The sequence below is a fragment of the Chanodichthys erythropterus genome, chromosome 22 (assembly GCF_024489055.1).
Source record: "Chanodichthys erythropterus isolate Z2021 chromosome 22, ASM2448905v1, whole genome shotgun sequence".
NCBI classification, from domain to species: Eukaryota; Metazoa; Chordata; class Actinopteri; order Cypriniformes; family Xenocyprididae; genus Chanodichthys; species Chanodichthys erythropterus.
The window spans coordinates 8790794-8812497 of NC_090242.1; the positions used below are offsets into that span (position 1 = coordinate 8790794).

General features: G+C 36.0%; 1 protein-coding gene across 2 annotated transcripts in view; it reads right to left on the reverse strand.

Annotated features, from left to right (window-relative positions):
• LOC137012427 (gamma-aminobutyric acid receptor subunit beta-2) overlaps positions 1-21704 on the reverse strand; it is a 99734-nt gene that overhangs the window by 22792 nt on the left and 55238 nt on the right. For both annotated transcript variants that reach the window (XM_067375626.1, XM_067375627.1), the window contains exon 5: positions 21370-21452. In XM_067375626.1, the coding sequence (XP_067231727.1) occupies positions 21370-21452 (83 nt within the window). The remainder of the gene's footprint in view (positions 1-21369; positions 21453-21704) is intronic.

Sequence of the window (21704 nt, forward strand, 5' to 3'; positions counted from 1 at the left end):
GGAAGAATAACATGCTTTAAAGGTAGCCAGTTTTTCGTCCCCAGTCACCCCTCCAGTTAGCTAGTGTTGGTGCTATAGAAGTAATATTGGTCTATGTCTAATGTGCCCTAGGCTTATGAAGGTTTATTTATATGATGGAGCATTAAATGTGGACATTGTCCCCTTAGAGGCCCACTCTGCTATCCTCTGTTAATTTCCACTTGGTTGGGCTGCCAACCTATGCTCAGGTTGAGTCCAGGCTCTGCATTAAGTACAGTATACAAGGTAATAGTAAGGAGCAGCTTTTTGGATACAGCCTGACTCGCTTGGTGGAGCAACGCAGTAAGTAGGCATGATTTTGTAGTGGGTACACAATGGGTATTAACGTTGCCACAGTGTCATTGTAATGATGCAGCTTAGAGTTCCCTCAGAAATGAACATCTAGGGTATGTACATAGGAAAACAAGACACTACGACTCATTGCCATAATCCAGGCAACATGAAGCTGATGACGTATTGTTTGGGCACCCTTTATAGTGCATTTCAGTGCACCAGTGACGTCATCCTACTGTCATAACCAATCCGAACTGGTGTGTAGCACACATGCTTTAGCATCAAGATAATGACGCAGCTTCTCATTCCCTTCTCAGGGAACCAGGGTTATATACATAACCCTAGACATTTCTTCTAGATCCTCTGGTTTCCTTCAAAACCCAATGACATACAAGTTAGGTGAATTGGAACTGCAAAATTGTTTGTAGGTCTGTGCATGTGTGAAAAAATTGAGCACACTATCAAACCTAAATTGGAAAAGGAATTGTTGTTGTGGACAAATATTAACAATTTCTCTTTTACAGTGAAAAAAAAACTGAATTCATTTACGGCCCACTTAAAGATATCCATTCAAGAAAGTCCCAACTGGTTTAGCTTTCTTTGCATTACTCTTTTCTGTTAAAACAAACATTGCATCACACAAACATGACATCATATTATTTTGCAGGGAATAATGGCATTTGTGTGGTTGGTTGGGCCATTCAAAGCCACTTAACTCCATTGTTTCTATGTCATTGAGTCTGACTTTGCAAATTAGCTTTTGCCGACATTCCTGTCAGGGCTCTTACATCACTGTATTTGAATCGCTCCGCTAGCTGTGAACCCACATGCACAGGAACTCCAGGATGAGAAGGAGGAAGAGGAGTAGTGTTAAACTAATTCCATAGGGATCTGTTACAAAACCTAGTGAGCTGCTTTGTTGCCTTAGACAGCTTCTGAACTGAAATGAAAAACCTGCCTGATTTCGAAGGCTGCATCAGACAAATACCGACATAGAAGGCTCAACTCAAAATTGATTTCAATATAGTTTGCTGTTATTATGTTACTAAGTCAAGTAAAGTCACCTTTAGTGCTTTATACAATATAGATTGTTTTAAAGCATCTCCACAGTAATAAATAGGAAAATAACAGAATCAAGAATGCAAACTTCATCACATATGAGACAAATAACAGTTTCTGCTGTAAAGCAGCTCTAAAAGGATCACAGTATTGTTATTCAGCTCAAGTCAGTTCAAGTTTTGTTCTCATTTAAAGATGTCAGTGCAATCAAATCAATAATATTACTAAGTTAATACAATAATCTAATAAGAATAAAAATACATAGTGCACATAATGGTCACTCAAATGTAAAATTTGTATTTAGTCTTATCTGTTTTACAACTCAATAAAAATAATAATAATATTTATAATTAACTTATAATTTATCTTGCTTTGTCTGCCATCTTTAATGGATTTTTCCACTGTGCTTATCACAATCGATTATGGAATCGTCACATGGATGCGTGTGACACAGCCTTGGAAATTAAAATAAATAAATAAATAAATAAAATAACAGTTTTGAAGCCTTTGTGCCTATAGTATAATGCACACAAAGTTTTATGAAGATTTGTAAGATCGACAAACAGTCATGCTGTGAAATTTCTTATGTTTGCATAATAATTTCCATAATGCTTTCATGAGAGGCATTTTTTAAGGATTAAAAAATAAATAACCAGAAGTTAGGATACACTTCAATAGTGTCTGAATTACATGGCAATTCATATTAAGGGCTGGCCTTCCTTACCCTCACCCCTGAGTGGCAGGGTGACACTGGAGGAGCAAAAGGCCCTCTAGTTGTATTTTCCAATTCTTATTTATAATCGTCTACTAGTGCATTCAACAAAAAAGAAAACCAATCTAGATGGGGAATGTCTCCAGTAATCCATGTGTGCCTCTACAGAAAGTTTGACACAGATGGATCAAAGCTATTTTAATCCTATTTCTAGTGTGCAATTCAAGTGTCCCTAAATTCACACAAGGTATTATCATCTCCACATCTTTGCACAAAGCGGGAGAATCTAAGTCATAACAAGACACCTATACAAGCAAACCTCTTGATACAAGAGAGGAGAAATGCAGTCTAAAAATTGGTTCTGACGGCTACCTGGCTCTTTATGCTGTGCTTCAGCAGTGCAGAAAATTTGAGTAATATGTAAAGGCCTGGTAAAATGAGATTAGGCCATCAAAAGTAAAAATAAAAGTCAAACACTATTTTAAATTCACCTATATGAAAAGGACATGCTTTCCCCATCCCCTATTTGTAAAATATATTCTGTATTACAAAAATATTTAAGATCAACCTGGGCGCTGGAGCTACTTTCATTTCACATAACTCAAAAAATGTCCAATTCATTTTATTTATTTAGCAAGCAGCCATGTATAAAGCGAGATAAAGTACTATAAGGCTGATAAGACTGAACACAAAAGAGATCTCACAAAAACAGACAACATGCAATAAAACAATAAACTCACTAATCTGGAGAGAAGATATTAAAGAAAGTGAATCTAAAAGCTCAATTTAAGAACAGACTTTACATGGACAGCATGTCAAACCTGTTTTACTATACTTTTTTGCCCTATTACTACATGATGAAGTAAACTTGTGAATTGAAGAGTAAAAGAATATACAAGAGTGATCAAATATGTAAATTAAAACAGAAATAAATAATAATCTCAGGCTAAATTTTAAAATAATTTGAAATTTGAGTCACATTAAGCATGGAAGTGCACAGAAGTGCACATTAAAGACTTATATGCATTATTCCCTCACCCATACCATTGGATTCCATTGTTGGGCCAATGGATGTTCAGTCAAACAATCGATATCACAAAATATAACTTCTATAAGGCTTTCAATCTAAAAAAAAATAATAATTCCATATATAGAAGTATGCCAATGTAAACAAACTAAAATAAAATGTTCCAAATGGCATAAATGTCGGATGACTGTAACATTCATTAGATGCTACAAATGCGCTAGATCAGTATACAACCATGCATGTACTCTTACCACTATCTCTGGTATTCTGTGTAGTTGTCTGATATATTTATATATTATTGCTTTAATTGTAACCTCAACTTGACAACAAGAAAGTGAGATCAGTCTGCCGGGTCATTCTCTGCCAACAATGTCTTCAATTAAGCTGATGTCTAGGTAGACAAGCACAAATGAACAGAGGCATCAGTTTTCAATAAGGAGCTTAACCTGTCTGTCTCTTGTGCCCCGGTGCTACTGGTCGTCATCAGTCTATGTAACGATCAGTGCCAGGCAGAATGACAGTTCACACACTTTACATTGATCCTTGAACAGAAACTCTTAAACATCTATAAAGGCCACGACTATTAACAAGCACATGCATCTTATATTAAATTATAAGTTAATTTCAGTTTAGCCTCCAATGCATAAAAGAGGGTAAACTGAAATCTTAATCTTATAATCTTATAATATACATTTTATTATTTTCTTGAGCAATATACAAGAATAAATATAATTTCCTTTCCAGATGTAGTGGATTCCCTTATTGAGCAGTAATTCCTGATTAATAAAGAAAATCAATGTTTTTGCCATTGGCCTGCTGCAGTCAACTGATGGCCTTTTAATTACTAGTGTGTTTGATTCATTGATTGTACTTTTTTTTTTTCCCTCCTGGTCAAAATCTTCCAAGGAGAGCCTTTCAGGAGTGAGACTAGGTCCGAAAACCACACCGGAGCTGACCCAAATAGAGCTACAAGTAGCAGGCATACTCCGTCCTGGCGTACTCTGGCTACAACTCCCTGGAGCAGAGTGAATGGGGTAAAGATGTACAGATGCAGCCTTGTCTACATCTCCACCATGGCCTAATGGAGCTGGAGGTATGAGGGCAAACCAGAGGGGACAGTGGTTCAACTTGGCTAAGGTGAACAAGCCCACTTCTGCTTGGCAGTATCTCTGTCATATCAACTCCACCACCTGAGGAGTCTCCATTCCCCAGGCTTCAGCCCCTGCCTCAACATGTCTGCTTCAAATCTGAGTGTCTGGGGAAGTAAAGTGCCCTTAGGGAGAGCAGTTTGCCCTTGGCCCAGAGCAGGATCGGCTGTGCCAACCTGAATAGGGGACAAAAAAGCAGCCTGCCATAGTGATTTATGCAAGAGACTACCAATGTGTTGTCCATACACACTAACATATGGTATCCTCTCAGGTCCGGGAGGAAGTGTTTCAGAGCAAGAACTACAGCCATCATCTAAAGGTAATTTATGTGCCACAAGAGAAGAGTGCCTTCTCAATGAACTTGACCTGGATGACCATCTAGGATGGCCCCTGAGCTCGTAAGAAAAGCATCAGTCGTAGTAGTCTTGCAGGGGATTGCATAAATGATGGAAGCTCCTGTTCTTAAGCTACCACTGAAAGGTTAAGTAGTTAATTAAGAGGTGCATGTGATGGTTTCCCTGTTGTTCTGCATTTTACGGGAATTTTAAATGGATTTAGCCTGCGCTAAATCTTACCTGCTCTGTCCAGTTTTAAGATCAGTCTCCAGTACAAGTCTCTCACATATTTATGGACTAAACACATTCTCTAATAACTGAGAATCATTTTGCCAGTACAGGCACTGAAGTCACATGATACAACAAGCTCTCGCAAAGCAACAACGTACTGTATAACTGTCTTGTGAGGCACCTGACAGCATTTATGGAAGGTGTGGTGTTCAGCTAATATGCTTCTACCACAAAGTAGGCTTTCAATGCATCCTCTGCATCCTTAAACATTGTAGCTGTGTTAGGCAATGAGTAGAAAATCTGTTGTCCCTGTGTGCCAAGGCAGTGAAACAGTACAGCTCTCCAACTTTCGTCTGGCCAGGCATCTCCTGTAGTCTCTATAACTCGTAGATCATTTTCAAAAATCTGCAGGCTCACCAGGGCAAGGCAGAAAAAAAAAAAAACCTGGGCAAGGCACATTAGCAACAGCCATCGTCATGACCAACGTTAGTGACGGGGAAAAAAAGCCTAATCCTTGTAGCCAGTTTGTGGTATCTGTCAGGAGTTATTAAACAGCAATAAAGCACATGATACATGAGTACCAAACTTCATTCATCTTGTTTACTCTTCACAAGTTACATTTCATTTTTGCAGGCATCCATCTACTGGAGGTATGCAGAGACTTATCACAGCTAAGCAAGACTGTCCTGGTGAATATGGTGATTGCCAATAATAGCATACGTTTGAGGGAAATTCAAACCCAGATAGTTGAAGACCAGGTAGTCTTCCATGGAAATAACAGCTGACTGATTCTGGTGGAATGCTGATGAAGAACCATATAAGGACAAAGCAGAAGTGCTGTGTGTCTAATGAAAGCAGTAGAGGAGCAACGATTCCAATATGTGCAGGTAATTGCTATACTTTACAGAAATTTTAGAGTATGTAGAGTATGGTTCCTTTCTCCAGCATATCAATACAATACTGTATATTAATGTTATACAGTAACTGCACTACACAATATTTAATTCCAGTACAGTGTTACACCACTTTATTGTATTTGTAGTACATTAAAATGTTTTTTTTATTTTTTTTTTTATTTTAGAGGATCTTTGGGCTGGATGACATGGCTGACCCATGCGAGTACATCATCATAGACAAGGACATCTAACTTTTCTCCTGGCCGGAGAGCAGGCAACATCACTGCCATGTCAAAGTGGGTCCATACAACATGGCACAACTCCTTCAATTTCTAGATCAGCTACACATCTTCAACATGGCAACCTGTGCAAGCCCAATATGTTGTAATTTGGGAAAACGTGAAATTCAATCAGGCTGCTTGCTCTAGTTCGCACCTGGTTCAATGACCACACCACCTTTTCTTTTATTTTTTTGCTAACATATTTCCCCCCATTTCTGAATCTGACTGAGGATTTTTTTCTCACCATGGCAGTGGAGTGTATGACTCCTGGAGGCAATAGTAGATGCCTGTGGTGATCTGTGGAGTCTATCCAGGGTTATCTTTGGCACATAAGGGAATTTTTCCCATGCTGTCTGACAAGAACAAACATAATGTGACATTAATGAGATATTATGGCCTGACCCAGACCTGAGACAAGATGATGAGAACGCTGATGCTGTTGCTGAGTGAAATGTACATTTGCTGAATTTGGAAATAAAGCTTTTGGAAATTGGGCATTTGACTGTACATGGACTATTCATTACATGTTTTGTCAGTGTGACATTTCAAAGGTCAGGTTTTTGAGCAAAACACAACACCACAAGTTATAATGTTAGGTGTGAGTTTTTAAAACTGTGTGAAGATTAAAACAATTGAGAAAACTACTGTCGAGTATACAGTATATTCATTGTCCTAGGTTGTGATTCCTATTTTTTTACACCTAACTTGAATCTTACCCTAAACCTAATAAAGAAATAAATACATACATACACACAAATATTTCAAGTCTTCCAAAGCCAAACATTTGCTTTTTGTGAGGAAAAGACCCACATTTGATCACCAGTCCCATCTGCAAATGCTAAAGGGAACTTTTGGCATCTACATAATGGCACACAAAGCTCTTGGACATGTGGCAGAATCAGACACATTTGGACAGAGAATGGGATGGGCGTGATGATATTTTTGGTCCATTTTCCTGGAAGAGGAAAATGTAAAAGGTCTCTCTGCTAGAAAATTGGTCCTCAATCAGGGGGTGTCAGTAAATTTCCAAATAGGCCTGAAGATGAATTTAAAATTATTTAAAATATGGGCTGTCTTTATAATTTAAATACAAATAATAAATATCTTGATTTTTAGTTGCTTTATAAGGTTCCCTTTTATTGGTTTACCAGAAGCTGCACCAGTAGCTGAAATTATGGGAGTACCCCCTGATGTGATCATTGTCTGAAGCCCCTTAAAAACACACCAATTCATTGGCTGATGGTGCTAGTACTGCCCCATGATCTGATGATGACCTCAAGGCTATGTAGAGTGAGCAGACTGCTCTCTCTCTCTCTCTCTCTCTCTCTCTCTCTCTCTCTCTCTCTCTCGTTGGAATGCATATGCATGTCTTCAGTCAATTTTGCAAGTAAGGACTTGTGCCCAAGCTTAGATGCTCATGATGCTATCTCTTTCGGCCTTGAGGATATTTTATGTTCTGCCTCTTTGGACGCTGTGCAGTTTGGCAGGGGACAGACCGATGCTCTCCCCCCAAGCAGTCATGAGGCATGGACTTCATTATTTTATAAGTTGGCCTGATACAGACCAGCATGATGCTGAGTCTAGACTAGACAAGCATGTTATACCACCATTTCTGGTTTAGTAGATCAGGAGTATTTAGAGATGACAGCGGTCGAGGGTTACACTGTAACTAGGGTTAAAATGTTTTAAAGGGCATCAAATATGTCATGCCAAAATTCTTATTTTGTTTATCTGCATGTATTTACTATGTTTTGGTCATTTGTGCAAGTAACCCTAAAGACTCTTATAATGAAGAGGCCTGCCGATAGTAAGGGCAGGGCGGACATTTTAAAAAGAGTGTTTGGTAAGTTGGCATTGAAAGACTACAGAGTTAAAGCTACAGCAGTTCTGAGTAGATGCTGAGTCCAGTCGGTCTCGGAGGATGAAGATGTAATAGATGTTAGAGGTGTTTAATAAGTGCATGCTCTTGTCTGGATACAAGCATTGAGGACTTTTTACTGTTGGAGGATTAGAAAGAAAAAAAAAAGGTTGATGGACTGTTGAGTATTACATTTTACTTTTATTTTTCTAGTCATGGACTATGGACTGTTGTGTTGTTTGCATTGAGCTAATCCATGGACGTTCACAGCTTGGAGTATTTTATTTGGTTTTATAAAAAAGTCAACAGTTTATTGAGTATTTTGCATACTTTTGTTTAAACCCCTAAGTCTATAAGTTACATTAATATTGTGAATACAGAATGGTTTGTGGGGTTGTGATTGGTTCATATCCAAACTTTTTTGTTGTTGTTGTTGTTTTGTTGTGTTTTGACAAATTAATAAAAGGGAACAATACAGTGCAATTCAAACTCCCCTTGTGATAATGAATCAACCTTAGTGCAGCATCTGGTTCTCTATTTAGGGAACCAGGATTACATATGCAACTGAGACATTCCCACAATCTTAGAAAACTTGGATTTATGAGGTAGCTTAATTCTGAAAGTGAAAGACACTGGAAAAATCATGTAAATGAATGCAAATCTAAATTGAAAATTCACATTTAACTAGTTATGCCAAGCTCTAAAATATTTTATCATGTAGAAAATGTAAAGGGGACTTTAAAATATGCTGCTTTTCTTTTTTTGCCTTTCCTGTTGTATGTAATATAGCATGTAAACAATCTACAAAGTTAGAAAGCACAAAGTCCATGCCAAAGAGAGTTCATCTCTCCAGCAGAAAACAACTGCCTTAAATGCATCATTTTTCATATTGCCATTGTTTCTAGAAAGCAGCTACTTCACCATTTTACACATTTTAGACTTTTTTTTTTCCCCACTGCAAGGGCAAATATAATTACAAAGGAAGCAGTACAAACAGAACCTTTTATTCTCACCATTATTCTAATGATTGCTTCCTGAACCTTGCAGTTTGATGCCATGGTGTAAAAAAATTACACATTTACAACATCACATCTGAAATGCTTTCCGAAAGGCTTTCCGAAAAGCCGGGTTTTAAAGAAACAAAACTAAAACAGAGCATTAAGACAGAGGGTGAAAACCACCAAAGTAGATTCATTAGTAAAAAGGATATTCAGAAGAAGAACATTAAGCTCCTAAATCTGGATCCTGCTTGCTTGAATTTATTCATTTTCAATTTTCAGTTAATTAATACAATTAATTATAATTATTTTATTTTATTTTAATCACTTTTTTTTTTTTTTTTTTCAGAAACTAGGAGGTGCCCATAGATCAAAATACATTATTAAAACAAAATTAGGGAATATTGTTGTGGTTGTGGATGTGAAACAATGTGCTAAAGGTTTAGGATTTATAGATGAAATTACAACTTGACTTTTGTGAATGACACTGAAGTACTATTTACCTTTGTCTTTGTTTATCTAATCTTGACCTTGGATTATGCGTCAGTGGGTAGCTGGTGGGAAGGTGGATGGATTTGTGTGGCAGCTTCTTTATTATTGTACCTTTATTAGAGTTACATTCGGTTATATGTCATGGCAGATATTCGTTTTATAGCTCTCCTTGGGGCTAAGTCACAGTTAATTTTTTCATGCATGACATTTTCTCAAGACATATACAGAGCAGCCAACAGCTGTATGGCAGCACAGTAAAATTATATGATGGAGTAGGAATTGCACAGAAATTCCTAGAAACACGGAATGCATAATCTTGGCCATCTATTTACTGTGACCTACAAATTGTTTTGCAAACATCTGCACTGTTTCTACTAGCACCTCGACTTTCCAATTAGAGTCGAAGGAAAAATGTGTATGCTGCAACTTTTGGGCTTCCTGTTAACACTAATGATGATGCATTTCATGCCTTTTTGGGGTGATTTCGTGTAAACTATAATGAGCAAAGATTTGTTACAGTTTTTCTCGATTGCTAACACACAATTCATAAAAAAAACGATAAACACAATCTCTGAACTACACACCAACTTATAGAAACCTCAAAATGTCACATTAAAATCATGTATTTTAGTCAAAAAAACTTTTTTTTTTTGTCAGAATCAAACTTTGACTTCAGATAGCACACAAAACCTAACAAATACACATACTAAGTTCCTGCCCAGCAAACACTATCAAGATCAATTCACTGTAATAAAAAAAAACTCTAATTGGATTTCTGGAATATATTTGCAGCTCGATGTCTATTACAGTATACAACATAAATGAAAAGAGTGCAGATAAATTCATTTTCATTACACTACTGTAAAGTGATCTTACAGTAGATCAAAGCCATTACTAAAAAAAAAAAAAAAAAAAAAAAAAAAAGTTCTGGAATTGGATTGTGGCTTCCTGAATTTAAATAAAATCATTAGGTGTAAAATCATTACCTGTCCATACAGTTTCACAACCATTAGATGGAACATCAGCTGTTGCACATAATCTTTCTCATATGGTTTAACCACTGAGGATCCTTCATATCAATGTCATCCCACCCCACAGGACCACATCTGAGCTCAAGGACAGGCTCATGGCAACGAGGGAAAGCACAACAAAACTCTACTGACAGTGCTTCGTGAGAAACACCTGATGTTGACTTCTTCACAGCTGTCAACAATTTAGCATTGGATTTTCTGGTTTTGAGTTTCACCATGCATGCACTAGGTGACTGTCATACATCCAATGGCCATTAAGTTTCACATGGCCAGACTTTTTACAATCATCATAAAATCTGGTCCACATTGCAGCTCACTCTGCCTAAGAACTGAATAGAATATAAATCTGGCAGTTAGAGTTTGTTGCATTTTTATATGCATTTAAGTGGCAGGTTGTTTGGAAAAAGAGCACAATACTGCAAAACAATGTCTAGACTATATGATGAGATATTCTGTGCCTGCAAAAGTAATAAAACAAATCATGACATAAAGTTATGCTTGAGGATATCTAGTGATTTTTTTTTTTTTTTTCCCCAGTGAAGAAAACTCAATGGGGGTAAAAAACATTCAAAATGATGGAGAAGGACACATATTTCATACCACTAACCTGGTAAAATCTTGCATACTCTGAAAGTTGATTAGCACCAACTAGTAAGATTGGAGTTGACAAATTCAGCTAGCTCTTTCTATTTAGTGTGCAATATGCATCAGATGGTGCATTAAAAGCCTGCTGGGAGCCTATCAGAGGATGACCTGGCCATCTGACCCCACTAACCATTTTTGCAAAATGACTTGCTGTGCATTCAGTATACATTCATCAATATGTGCTCGCTGGGAAATGACCCCATGACCTTGGCATTGCTACAGGTAACGCTGCAGTACGCTCTCTGTTCTCAGAAACCTCTGTGGAGTTTACTTAAAAGAAAGTAAAAGTTTGTGAAAGAAAAACGCAAAACCAATTAGAAAAAAGTTCATAGGGTTCTCCCAGGATTTTAGGTTATAGACACATTATGCTCACTGACAGGATGTCAATGCATGTCAATACAGAATGACATTTCACAAGAAAGAAACATCATATTGCAGTTTCACAGGCTCTTATATTGGAAACTAATGTAAAACAAGGAAGGCTTCTTGCGTTTTCAATTTTTATTAGCACTAACCATTAGCTCTTCTCTACAATGCAGCCGATGTGTTGGAGTTCACAAGAGCACAATTAGCAAGTGTGTACACATGCCCTCTCCTGATCTCCTCTAGCTCTCAGCTTTCTCTCCTTCCGCTTTAATGACAGCAGCCAATGGGCCATGCGTAACAGCAGATGCCGGAGGATTACTGCTGGATCTCCACTGATTTCCCAGCGTACACCGCATATATAGAGTCACAATTAGATTTGATTAGGCCTTTTCTGCTCATGGCGCTGTGTAGCATGAATGCTGACTGGCTCTCTTTATCTCTTGGCTTTATGGAGATGAAGGTCATCCTAATTAAGGTAACGGTGGAGTACGGCTGGCTTTTTACGCTCGGATCGAAAATATGTTTCTACTAGAAACAAAGAACCCTTAGAACTCAATATGAATTGCTTGTGATTGCCAATCAAAATGATCAAGATTGTAATGATATGTCATCATTTTTGCACTGCAGTCGATTTGCTTGAAATATCCATGTATGTAAGGACATGCAACCATGAATGTTGATCTTTAATCAACTGTTGTGGCCTAATGGTTAGAGAGTCAGACTGGTAACCCGAAGGTGTGGGTTCAAATCTCAAGAAATGACTGAGATGCTCCTAACCCCCAATCGCTCCTTGGGCACCACAGCAAAAATGAATGCCCACTGCTCGGGGTGTGTGTGTGTGTGTTCATTACTCACTACTCCTAATGTGCTCACTAACAAATTCTGAGTATGGGCATACTTGACCTTCAGATGTCACTTTCATTACTTTCGTCTTTATGTTCTTACTTTGTCTATTTGAAGTTAATTGACAATCAAAGAATACCATTCCCTGATCAGAACTCATCCGAAGGTGTCTCATCACGGAAACATTGCTGTGGTGACCTTTATACTGCACCTAAATCTCTTGACATTAGTCACTGTCAGTAGTTTAGCATACATCAAACTTGGCGTGCGACAGTCAGCGCTCATAAAATGAACTTTCGCTGTTGTTAGTTTCACTTAAACCATCTTTGTTCACATTCTTAAAAACTTATGTAACTACATGAACTTTATTTAACTGAGTTGTTTCTACTAAAAATGAGTGTTGTCAGCTTTTCTTAATACGTGTTTGTTCAGTCAACTTAAGTTTGCTGAGTGAAACGCACAAAATATTCATGTTAATAATGTTGACATAACTAACTGGGTAGTGGATCCATAGTTATTGTGTGTTATTGTAGTGTTATTGTATGTTTTACAGTAAAGGGAAATATGTTGTTAGTGTTTAATGTTCAGTTATGTTGGACTTTCAACATAGTTTCTACACTCTAAAAACTAATTCAGGGGACCTTTAGTCATTACTTAAATATATATATTGTTGTGAAATAAAAAATCAAGTTCTGAAATGCTGTTAGACTTTTTACTTGTAACTGTTATTTTATTGAGCTTGGATGACACACAAATTATGCCTATTGATTCAATATACTTTCATGACTTGTCATAGTTTAACATTTTCAGTTAATCAAAAATGTATTTAATTTTAAGTTCTGTTAATGTAAAATACAATCTGATGACGCGTAAACGTGTTTCATTGTTTTGAGTTGTATGAACACTTCTTTTAACTGGGCTGGGATTTATATTTCCCATCATGCTTTGCCCATGGCACTTGAAAGAGAGAGTAAATGCTAAAATTAAGTGTTATATAATGTTTTTTTGCACAAGATTAATGGTAAGGGAGATTTAGCAGTAATTATTGTTCTGTTATGCTAATTTAGAAGAGTTACTGTGTTAATGTGGGTTTTTGGAGAGTTACCATCATGGTGACAAGCGGTGCTTGGTAAGATCATGTTACTTAGAAATGCAGTTTTATTGTGTCCAAAAAGTGTCTTCACCTTACTTAGAATATTATGTTGGATCAGTTTAAATAGTTGCATTCATGTTGACAATTATTAAGTTCATGTTACTTAGAAATGTGTTTTTATTATGGCAAAAAATCCAATTGGCTTAAGTTAAAAATTCTAGTGGAAAACGTTAACATATTTTTTTTTTTTTTTTTTTTTTTGAACCAATGTTTTATTTTTTAGAGTGTGTATTGTTTTTGAATGTTGTGGTTACCATTATGCAGAAGAGTGGCACTTTTGTTTAGGCTGATCAATGAGTTCAATGAGCTATTTTTTGAGTGCATTTTGTAGACCAAATAGTTAATTTAATAAGGTAAAGCCTAGTTCCAGACTAAAATGCATGTTTGAGCTTTTTTTTTTTATCTTAAATTCTTAAATTATGTCAGTGCCATTGTTTTGCTACTTAAGCTACTTAAATATCCTAATTGAACTATGGCCTAATCTTGGCTTAATCTAAGCCCTGTTTGTGAAACCAGGACTAAATGTCCTAACTATGACTCCAAAAATGGCAAAAGCACATAAAAATTAAAATAAAGAGTCTCATTAGAGTATGTTGACCCTATTAATAATGAATTCTCATTGCTGTAATGCAAAAACATGTCGTTTTCATACTGTAATGTGGAAAACAACATAATTATATTATTTATATTATAAATTACATCTGTATATTATAATTTATGCTCTTTTTTTTTCAATTTATGCTTCTTGGCACACTATGAAAGCCATGCTGTCCAGACAATACTATATATACATAAAGTGCCTTGCAAAAGTATCTAAACCCTCTTATGTTGCAACATCATGCTAAATGCATTGTTATTATTATTATTTTTGCATCAATATGCACTTCATATCTCCTAATGAAAAAGCAAAAACATATTTGTGATAACATATTTGTGATAGTTGTTGCTCTGACATGTATTTTCACAGTTAAGCCATGAGGTTAAAAGAACTGCCTGCAGAGCTCAGAGACAGGATTGTGTCAATGCACGGATCAGGGGAAGACTACAAACACAGTGGCCTGACAGAGAAGCATGTTTTTCAGAAGCAGGGCTTGGGGGACTGTCCATGGTAGAAGGAAAGCTAAACACAACAAAATACAGAGATATCCAGATCGCTCAGGACCTCAGATTGGGCTGAAGGTTTACCTTCCAAGAGGAAATAACCCTAAGCATACAGTCAAGGCAACATAAGAGTGGATTAGGAATGACTCTGTGAATATTCTTGAGTGACCCAGCCAGAGCCTGGACACAAATGTAATCAAATATCTCCTGAGAAACCCAAATATTGCTGTCCACTGACAGAACCCATTCAACCTGACAGAGCTTAAGAAGATCTGCAGGGAATAATGGCAGAAACCTCCCAAATCCAGGTGTGCAAAGAATGTCACATTATACCAAAAAAAAAAACTTTAAAAGACTTTAATCTAAAAGGCTGTAATAGCTGTTAAAAAGTGCTTCAACTTAGTACTGAGTTAAGGGTCTGAATACTTATGCAATCTGATATATGAAACTGCTTAGGGAGTGCAGGTGGAACCTGTCCTATTTAAACCTCATATCTAGTGTCTGCTGCTCCCTTTGCTATTGAGGTGTGTGCTGTCATCATGCCACGATCTAAAGGCAAGGGATTTAAAAAGATCTCTAAATTATTTGCAATATATCATTCCACTGTAAGGAAAATCATCTACAAGTGGTGCAGATTTCAAACGATTTGTAAATTCAGCCCAAGAGCCCCTGATGCAAAAATAAGTCTCCAAGAGCCCCAAAATGTAATCATAGGATCTGCTTATAAGTTTTGCAGCTGTTGGTGTCAAAGTGCATGCATCTACAATCAGAAAGAGGCTGCACAAATTTGACCTGCATGGGAGGTGTGCTAGGAAAAAGCCTTTGCTGTCTAAAAAAACATTAAAGCAAGACTACAGTTTGCCAATGAGCATATAAACAAAGACCTACTGGAGTAATGTGCTCTGGACAGACAAGCTGTTTGGCCACAGTAACAACAGACATGTTTGGCACAGACCAAAGACAGCTTTTCAGGAGAACAACCTCATACCAACTGAGAAGCATGGTGATGGAAATGTTATGATTTGGGGTTGCTTTGCTGCCTCAAGGACTGGACAGCTTGCATTCATTGATTCAACAATGAATTCAGCATCATAGCAATGAGTGCTTGAAGATAACATGAGGCCACCTGTCCAACAGTTGAAATTGATTTGAAAGTGGACTTATTACCCGGGATAACGATCCTAAACACGCAAGCAAATCCACCAAAGAATGGCTCAAAAAGAAGAAATGGAGAGTTGGATGTGGCCTAGTCAAAGCCCAGAATTGAATGCCATTGAAATGTTGTGGGGGGATTTGAAATGGACAGTACATACAAGAAAACCCTCAAACACCTTGCAACTGAAAGAATATTGCATGGAAGTGTGGTCAAAAAGACCAGCCGATGTCAGAGACTGGTGGCCAATTATGCAAAACATCTACCAGAAGTCATTTCTGCTAAAGGGGCAATACTAGCTACAGAACCCAAGGATGTACTTACTTTTCCCACAGATGAAATTCACATCTACGAATATTTTTGTTGAATAAATGATTGAAAAAAGCAATTTCTTTGAAGTGGTTGTGTTCAAGTTTATCAACTTTAGTAACAGGCACTGATTCAGAGGATCAAATGTTTGCTTGTCCAAATAGCAGACAATTATATATATGTATATAATATATATATATATATATATATATATATATATATATATATATATATATATATATATATATATATATATATATATATATATATATATATATATATAATATAATTTGAATGTTAATCATTTGAACAAAATAAGAAGGATCATGAAAATTGCATGTTATTTTGTATTTTGTACTGTCCTGAATAAAGTATTTCACATAACAGATGTTTGCATAAAGCCCAAAAGATAAAACAAATAGCTGAATTTATAAAAATGACCCAGTTCAAAAGTTTAAATACCCTTGATCCTGAATACTGTGTGTGGTCACCTGATGATCCACGACTGTTTTTGTGTTTTGTGATGGTTGTTCATGAGTCTCTTGTTTTTCCTGAGCAATTAAAGTGAGCTCTGTTCTTCAGAAAAATCCTCCAGCTACTGCATTTTTTTTTCTCTTCTGGTAAACATGCAAGAATCTTCTGTTGTTTCGAAAGGGCAGAACTAAATGAAAAATATGATCTTTAAACAAAATAAGAAAAACTTGCACATCATCTTCTTGTTCAAAAGTTTTCACCCCCCAGCTCTTAATGCATCGTGTTTCCTTCTGGAGCATCAGTGAATGTTTGAACCTTTTGTAATAGATGTGTTTGAGTCCCTCAATTGTCCTCAGTGTGAAAAGACGGATCTCAAAATCATTCAGTCACTGCTGGAAAGGGTTCAAATATGCAAAAAATGCTGGAAAATTTGCAGGACTTGGAGAATTTTTCTGAAGAACAGAGCTCAGTTTAACTGCTCAGAACAAACAAGAGACTCATGAACAACCATCACAAAACACAAAAACATTCATAATACAATACAATACAATGTTTATTTATATAGCACATTTAAAACAACCAAAGTCGACCAAAGTGCTGCACAGAGAATGCAAAACAGAACAGTCAACAAGATTACAAACAATAATACACAATCTATAAAACACACACTGTAAAATTAATGAGGTTCATTCAAATAAAGGATCATTGCACAGCAAGTCAGGAAATATTAAATGCCAGGGAGAAGTAATAAGTTTTAAGAGTAGACTTAAAAATAGACAGAGTTTAGGCAGTCATAGATCATCCAGGTAACCACACACAATATTAAGAATCAAGGGTATTTAAACCTTTGAACTGGGTCATTTTTATAAATTAAGCTATTTTTTTTATCTTGTGGACTTTATGCAAACATCTGTTATGTGAAATACTTTATTCAGGGCAATACTAAATAAAAATAGCATGCAATTTTCATGATCCTTCTTATTTTGTTCAAATGATTAACATTTGTGCATATTCTGCAAGGAGTATGTAAACTTTTGAGCTCAACTAAGGTACAACAGTGAAAAGGTACATCTTTGTACCTTACTTACCCATAAATGGTGCATAGAAGTAACTTAAAGGTACATATTAGTACTTTAAAAGTGCATATTTGTACCTTAAAGGTACAAATTAGTACCTTTTTACCTTTGTACTTTAGGGTACAGCCCCAGTGACAGCACTGTACCTTTTTTTTCTCGGACAGTGTATATACACACACACACACACACACACACACACACACACACACACACACGTATATTACATATATATGGGAGCCCGTTTCCGCTAAAAAAAAAAAAATCAATTGTGACTTTTTATCTCAGAATTCTGACTTTTTAACTCGCAATTGCGTGTTTATATCTCACAATTGCAAATTATAAAGTCAGAATTCTGAGATATAAAGTCGCAATTGCGTAATAAAAAGTCAGAATTCTGAGATAAAAAGTCACAATTGCGTGATAAAAAGTCAGAATTCTGAGATAAAAAGTCACAATTGCGTGATAAAAAGTCAGAATTCTGAGATATAAAGTCGCAATTGCGTGATAAAAAGTCAGAATTCTGAGATAAAAAGTCGCAATTGCGTGATAAAAAGTCAGAATTCTGAGATAAAAAGTCGCAATTGCGTGATAAAAAGTCAGAATTCTGAGATAAAAAGTCACAATTGCGTGATATAAAGTCAGAATTCTGAGATAAAAAGTCACAATTGCGTGATATAAAGTCAGAATTCTGAGATGTAAAGTCGCAATTGCGTGATAAAAAGTCGCAATTGCGTGATAAAAAGTCAGAATTCTGAGATAAAAAGTCACAATTGCGTGATAAAAAGTCAGAATTCTGAGATATAAAGTCGCAATTGCGTGATAAAAAGTCAGAATTCTGAGATAAAAAGTCGCAATTGCGTGATAAAAAGTCAGAATTCTGAGATAAAAAGTCACAATTGCATGATAAAAAGTCAGAATTCTGAGATGTAAAGTCGCAATTGCGTGATAAAAAGTCAGAATTCTGAGATAAAAAGTCACAATTGCATGATAAAAAGTCAGAATTCTGAGATGTAAAGTCGCAATTGCGTGATAAAAAGTCAGAATTCTGAGATAAAAAGTCGCAATTGCGTGATAAAAAGTCAGAATTCTGAGATAAAAAGTCGCAATTGCGTGATAAAAAGTCAGAATTCTGAGATATAAAGTCGCAATTGCGTGATAAAAAGTCAGAATTCTGAGATAAAAAGTCGCAATTGCGTGATAAAAAGTCAGAATTCTGAGATATAAAGTCGCAATTGCGTGATAAAAAGTCAGAATTCTGAGATAAAAAGTCGCAATTGCGTGATAAAAAGTCAGAATTCTGAGATAAAAAGTCACAATTGCGTGATATAAAGTCAGAATTCTGAGATGTAAAGTCGCAATTGCGTGATAAAAAGTCGCAATTGCGTGATAAAAAGTCAGAATTCTGAGATAAAAAGTCACAATTGCGTGATAAAAAGTCAGAATTCTGAGATATAAAGTCGCAATTGCGAGATAAAAAGTAGTACCTTAAAGGTACAAATTAGTAAAGTCAGAATTCTGAGATGTAAAGTCGCAATTGCGTGATAAAAAGTCGCAATTGCGTGATAAAAAGTCAGAATTCTGAGATATAAAGTCGCAATTGCGTGATAAAAAGTCAGAATTCTGAGATAAAAAGTCACAATTGCGTGATAAAAAGTCAGAATTCTGAGATAAAAAGTCACAATTGCGTGATAAAAAGTCAGAATTCTGAGATATAAAGTCGCAATTGCGTGATAAAAAGTCAGAATTCTGAGATAAAAAGTCACAATTGCGTGATAAAAAGTCAGAATTCTGAGATAAAAAGTCGCAATTGCGTGATAAAAAGTCAGAATTCTGAGATAAAAAGTCGCAATTGCGTGATAAAAAGTCAGAATTCTGAGATAAAAAGTCACAATTGCGTGATATAAAGTCAGAATTCTGAGATAAAAAGTCACAATTGCGTGATATAAAGTCAGAATTCTGAGATGTAAAGTCGCAATTGCGTGATAAAAAGTCGCAATTGCGTGATAAAAAGTCAGAATTCTGAGATAAAAAGTCACAATTGCGTGATAAAAAGTCAGAATTCTGAGATATAAAGTCGCAATTGCGTGATAAAAAGTCAGAATTCTGAGATAAAAAGTCACAATTGCATGATAAAAAGTCAGAATTCTGAGATGTAAAGTCGCAATTGCGTGATAAAAAGTCAGAATTCTGAGATAAAAAGTCACAATTGCATGATAAAAAGTCAGAATTCTGAGATGTAAAGTCGCAATTGCGTGATAAAAAGTCAGAATTCTGAGATAAAAAGTCGCAATTGCGTGATAAAAAGTCAGAATTCTGAGATAAAAAGTCGCAATTGCGTGATAAAAAGTCAGAATTCTGAGATATAAAGTCGCAATTGCGTGATAAAAAGTCAGAATTCTGAGATAAAAAGTCGCAATTGCGTGATAAAAAGTCAGAATTCTGAGATATAAAGTCGCAATTGCGTGATAAAAAGTCAGAATTCTGAGATAAAAAGTCGCAATTGCGTGATAAAAAGTCAGAATTCTGAGATAAAAAGTCACAATTGCGTGATATAAAGTCAGAATTCTGAGATGTAAAGTCGCAATTGCGTGATAAAAAGTCGCAATTGCGTGATAAAAAGTCAGAATTCTGAGATAAAAAGTCACAATTGCGTGATAAAAAGTCAGAATTCTGAGATATAAAGTCGCAATTGCGAGATAAAAAGTAGTACCTTAAAGGTACAAATTAGTAAAGTCAGAATTCTGAGATGTAAAGTCGCAATTGCGTGATAAAAAGTCGCAATTGCGTGATAAAAAGTCAGAATTCTGAGATATAAAGTCGCAATTGCGTGATAAAAAGTCAGAATTCTGAGATAAAAAGTCACAATTGCGTGATAAAAAGTCAGAATTCTGAGATAAAAAGTCACAATTGCGTGATAAAAAGTCAGAATTCTGAGATATAAAGTCGCAATTGCGAGATAAAAAGTAGTACCTTAAAGGTACAAATTAGTAAAGTCAGAATTCTGAGATGTAAAGTCGCAATTGCGTGATAAAAAGTCGCAATTGCGTGATAAAAAGTCAGAATTCTGAGATATAAAGTCGCAATTGCGTGATAAAAAGTCAGAATTCTGAGATAAAAAGTCGCAATTGCGTGATAAAAAGTCAGAATTCTGAGATATAAAGTCGCAATTGCGTGATAAAAAGTCAGAATTCTGAGATAAAAAGTCGCAATTGCGTGATAAAAAGTCAGAATTCTGAGATAAAAAGTCACAATTGCGTGATATAAAGTCAGAATTCTGAGATGTAAAGTCGCAATTGCGTGATAAAAAGTCGCAATTGCGTGATAAAAAGTCAGAATTCTGAGATAAAAAGTCACAATTGCGTGATAAAAAGTCAGAATTCTGAGATATAAAGTCGCAATTGCGAGATAAAAAGTAGTACCTTAAAGGTACAAATTAGTAAAGTCAGAATTCTGAGATGTAAAGTCGCAATTGCGTGATAAAAAGTCGCAATTGCGTGATAAAAAGTCAGAATTCTGAGATATAAAGTCGCAATTGCGTGATAAAAAGTCAGAATTCTGAGATAAAAAGTCACAATTGCGTGATAAAAAGTCAGAATTCTGAGATAAAAAGTCACAATTGCGTGATAAAAAGTCAGAATTCTGAGATATAAAGTCGCAATTGCGTGATAAAAAGTAGTACCTTAAAGGTACAAATTAGTACCGTTTTACCTTTGTACCTTAGGGTACAGCCCCAGTGACAGCACCTTTTTTTTCTGACAGTGTATACACACACACACACACACATATATTACATATATGCATTTTTTTTTTTTTTTTTGATCACATGAATATGATAAATTAGTGGAGAGATATTCTCACTGGTCACTCACAGCTCTCGATTTCCAGTGTGCAGTTCTGCTCATCTAGTGGGTATCTGCGCAAGTCCATCATGCAGGCGGCGGTGGTAGTAATCCTGTGCACACAGAGAGTGAAAGTATTAGTCACAAGCATTTCTCTACAATCCTGTTCTTCATAGAGTCATGTTCATGTTGGAGCCAATTACTTCCAGCATATTCTTTCACATTCCTTTTTTTTGTTGTTTTTTTTTTGTTTTGTTTTTTGCATTTTTACCCATTTCATTCTTTATTCCTATAATGTATTTTCAAGGTAAATTTAAAAAAGGAATTATTTAATGATGGTTTTTCCTGAACCTTCCAAACCCCCT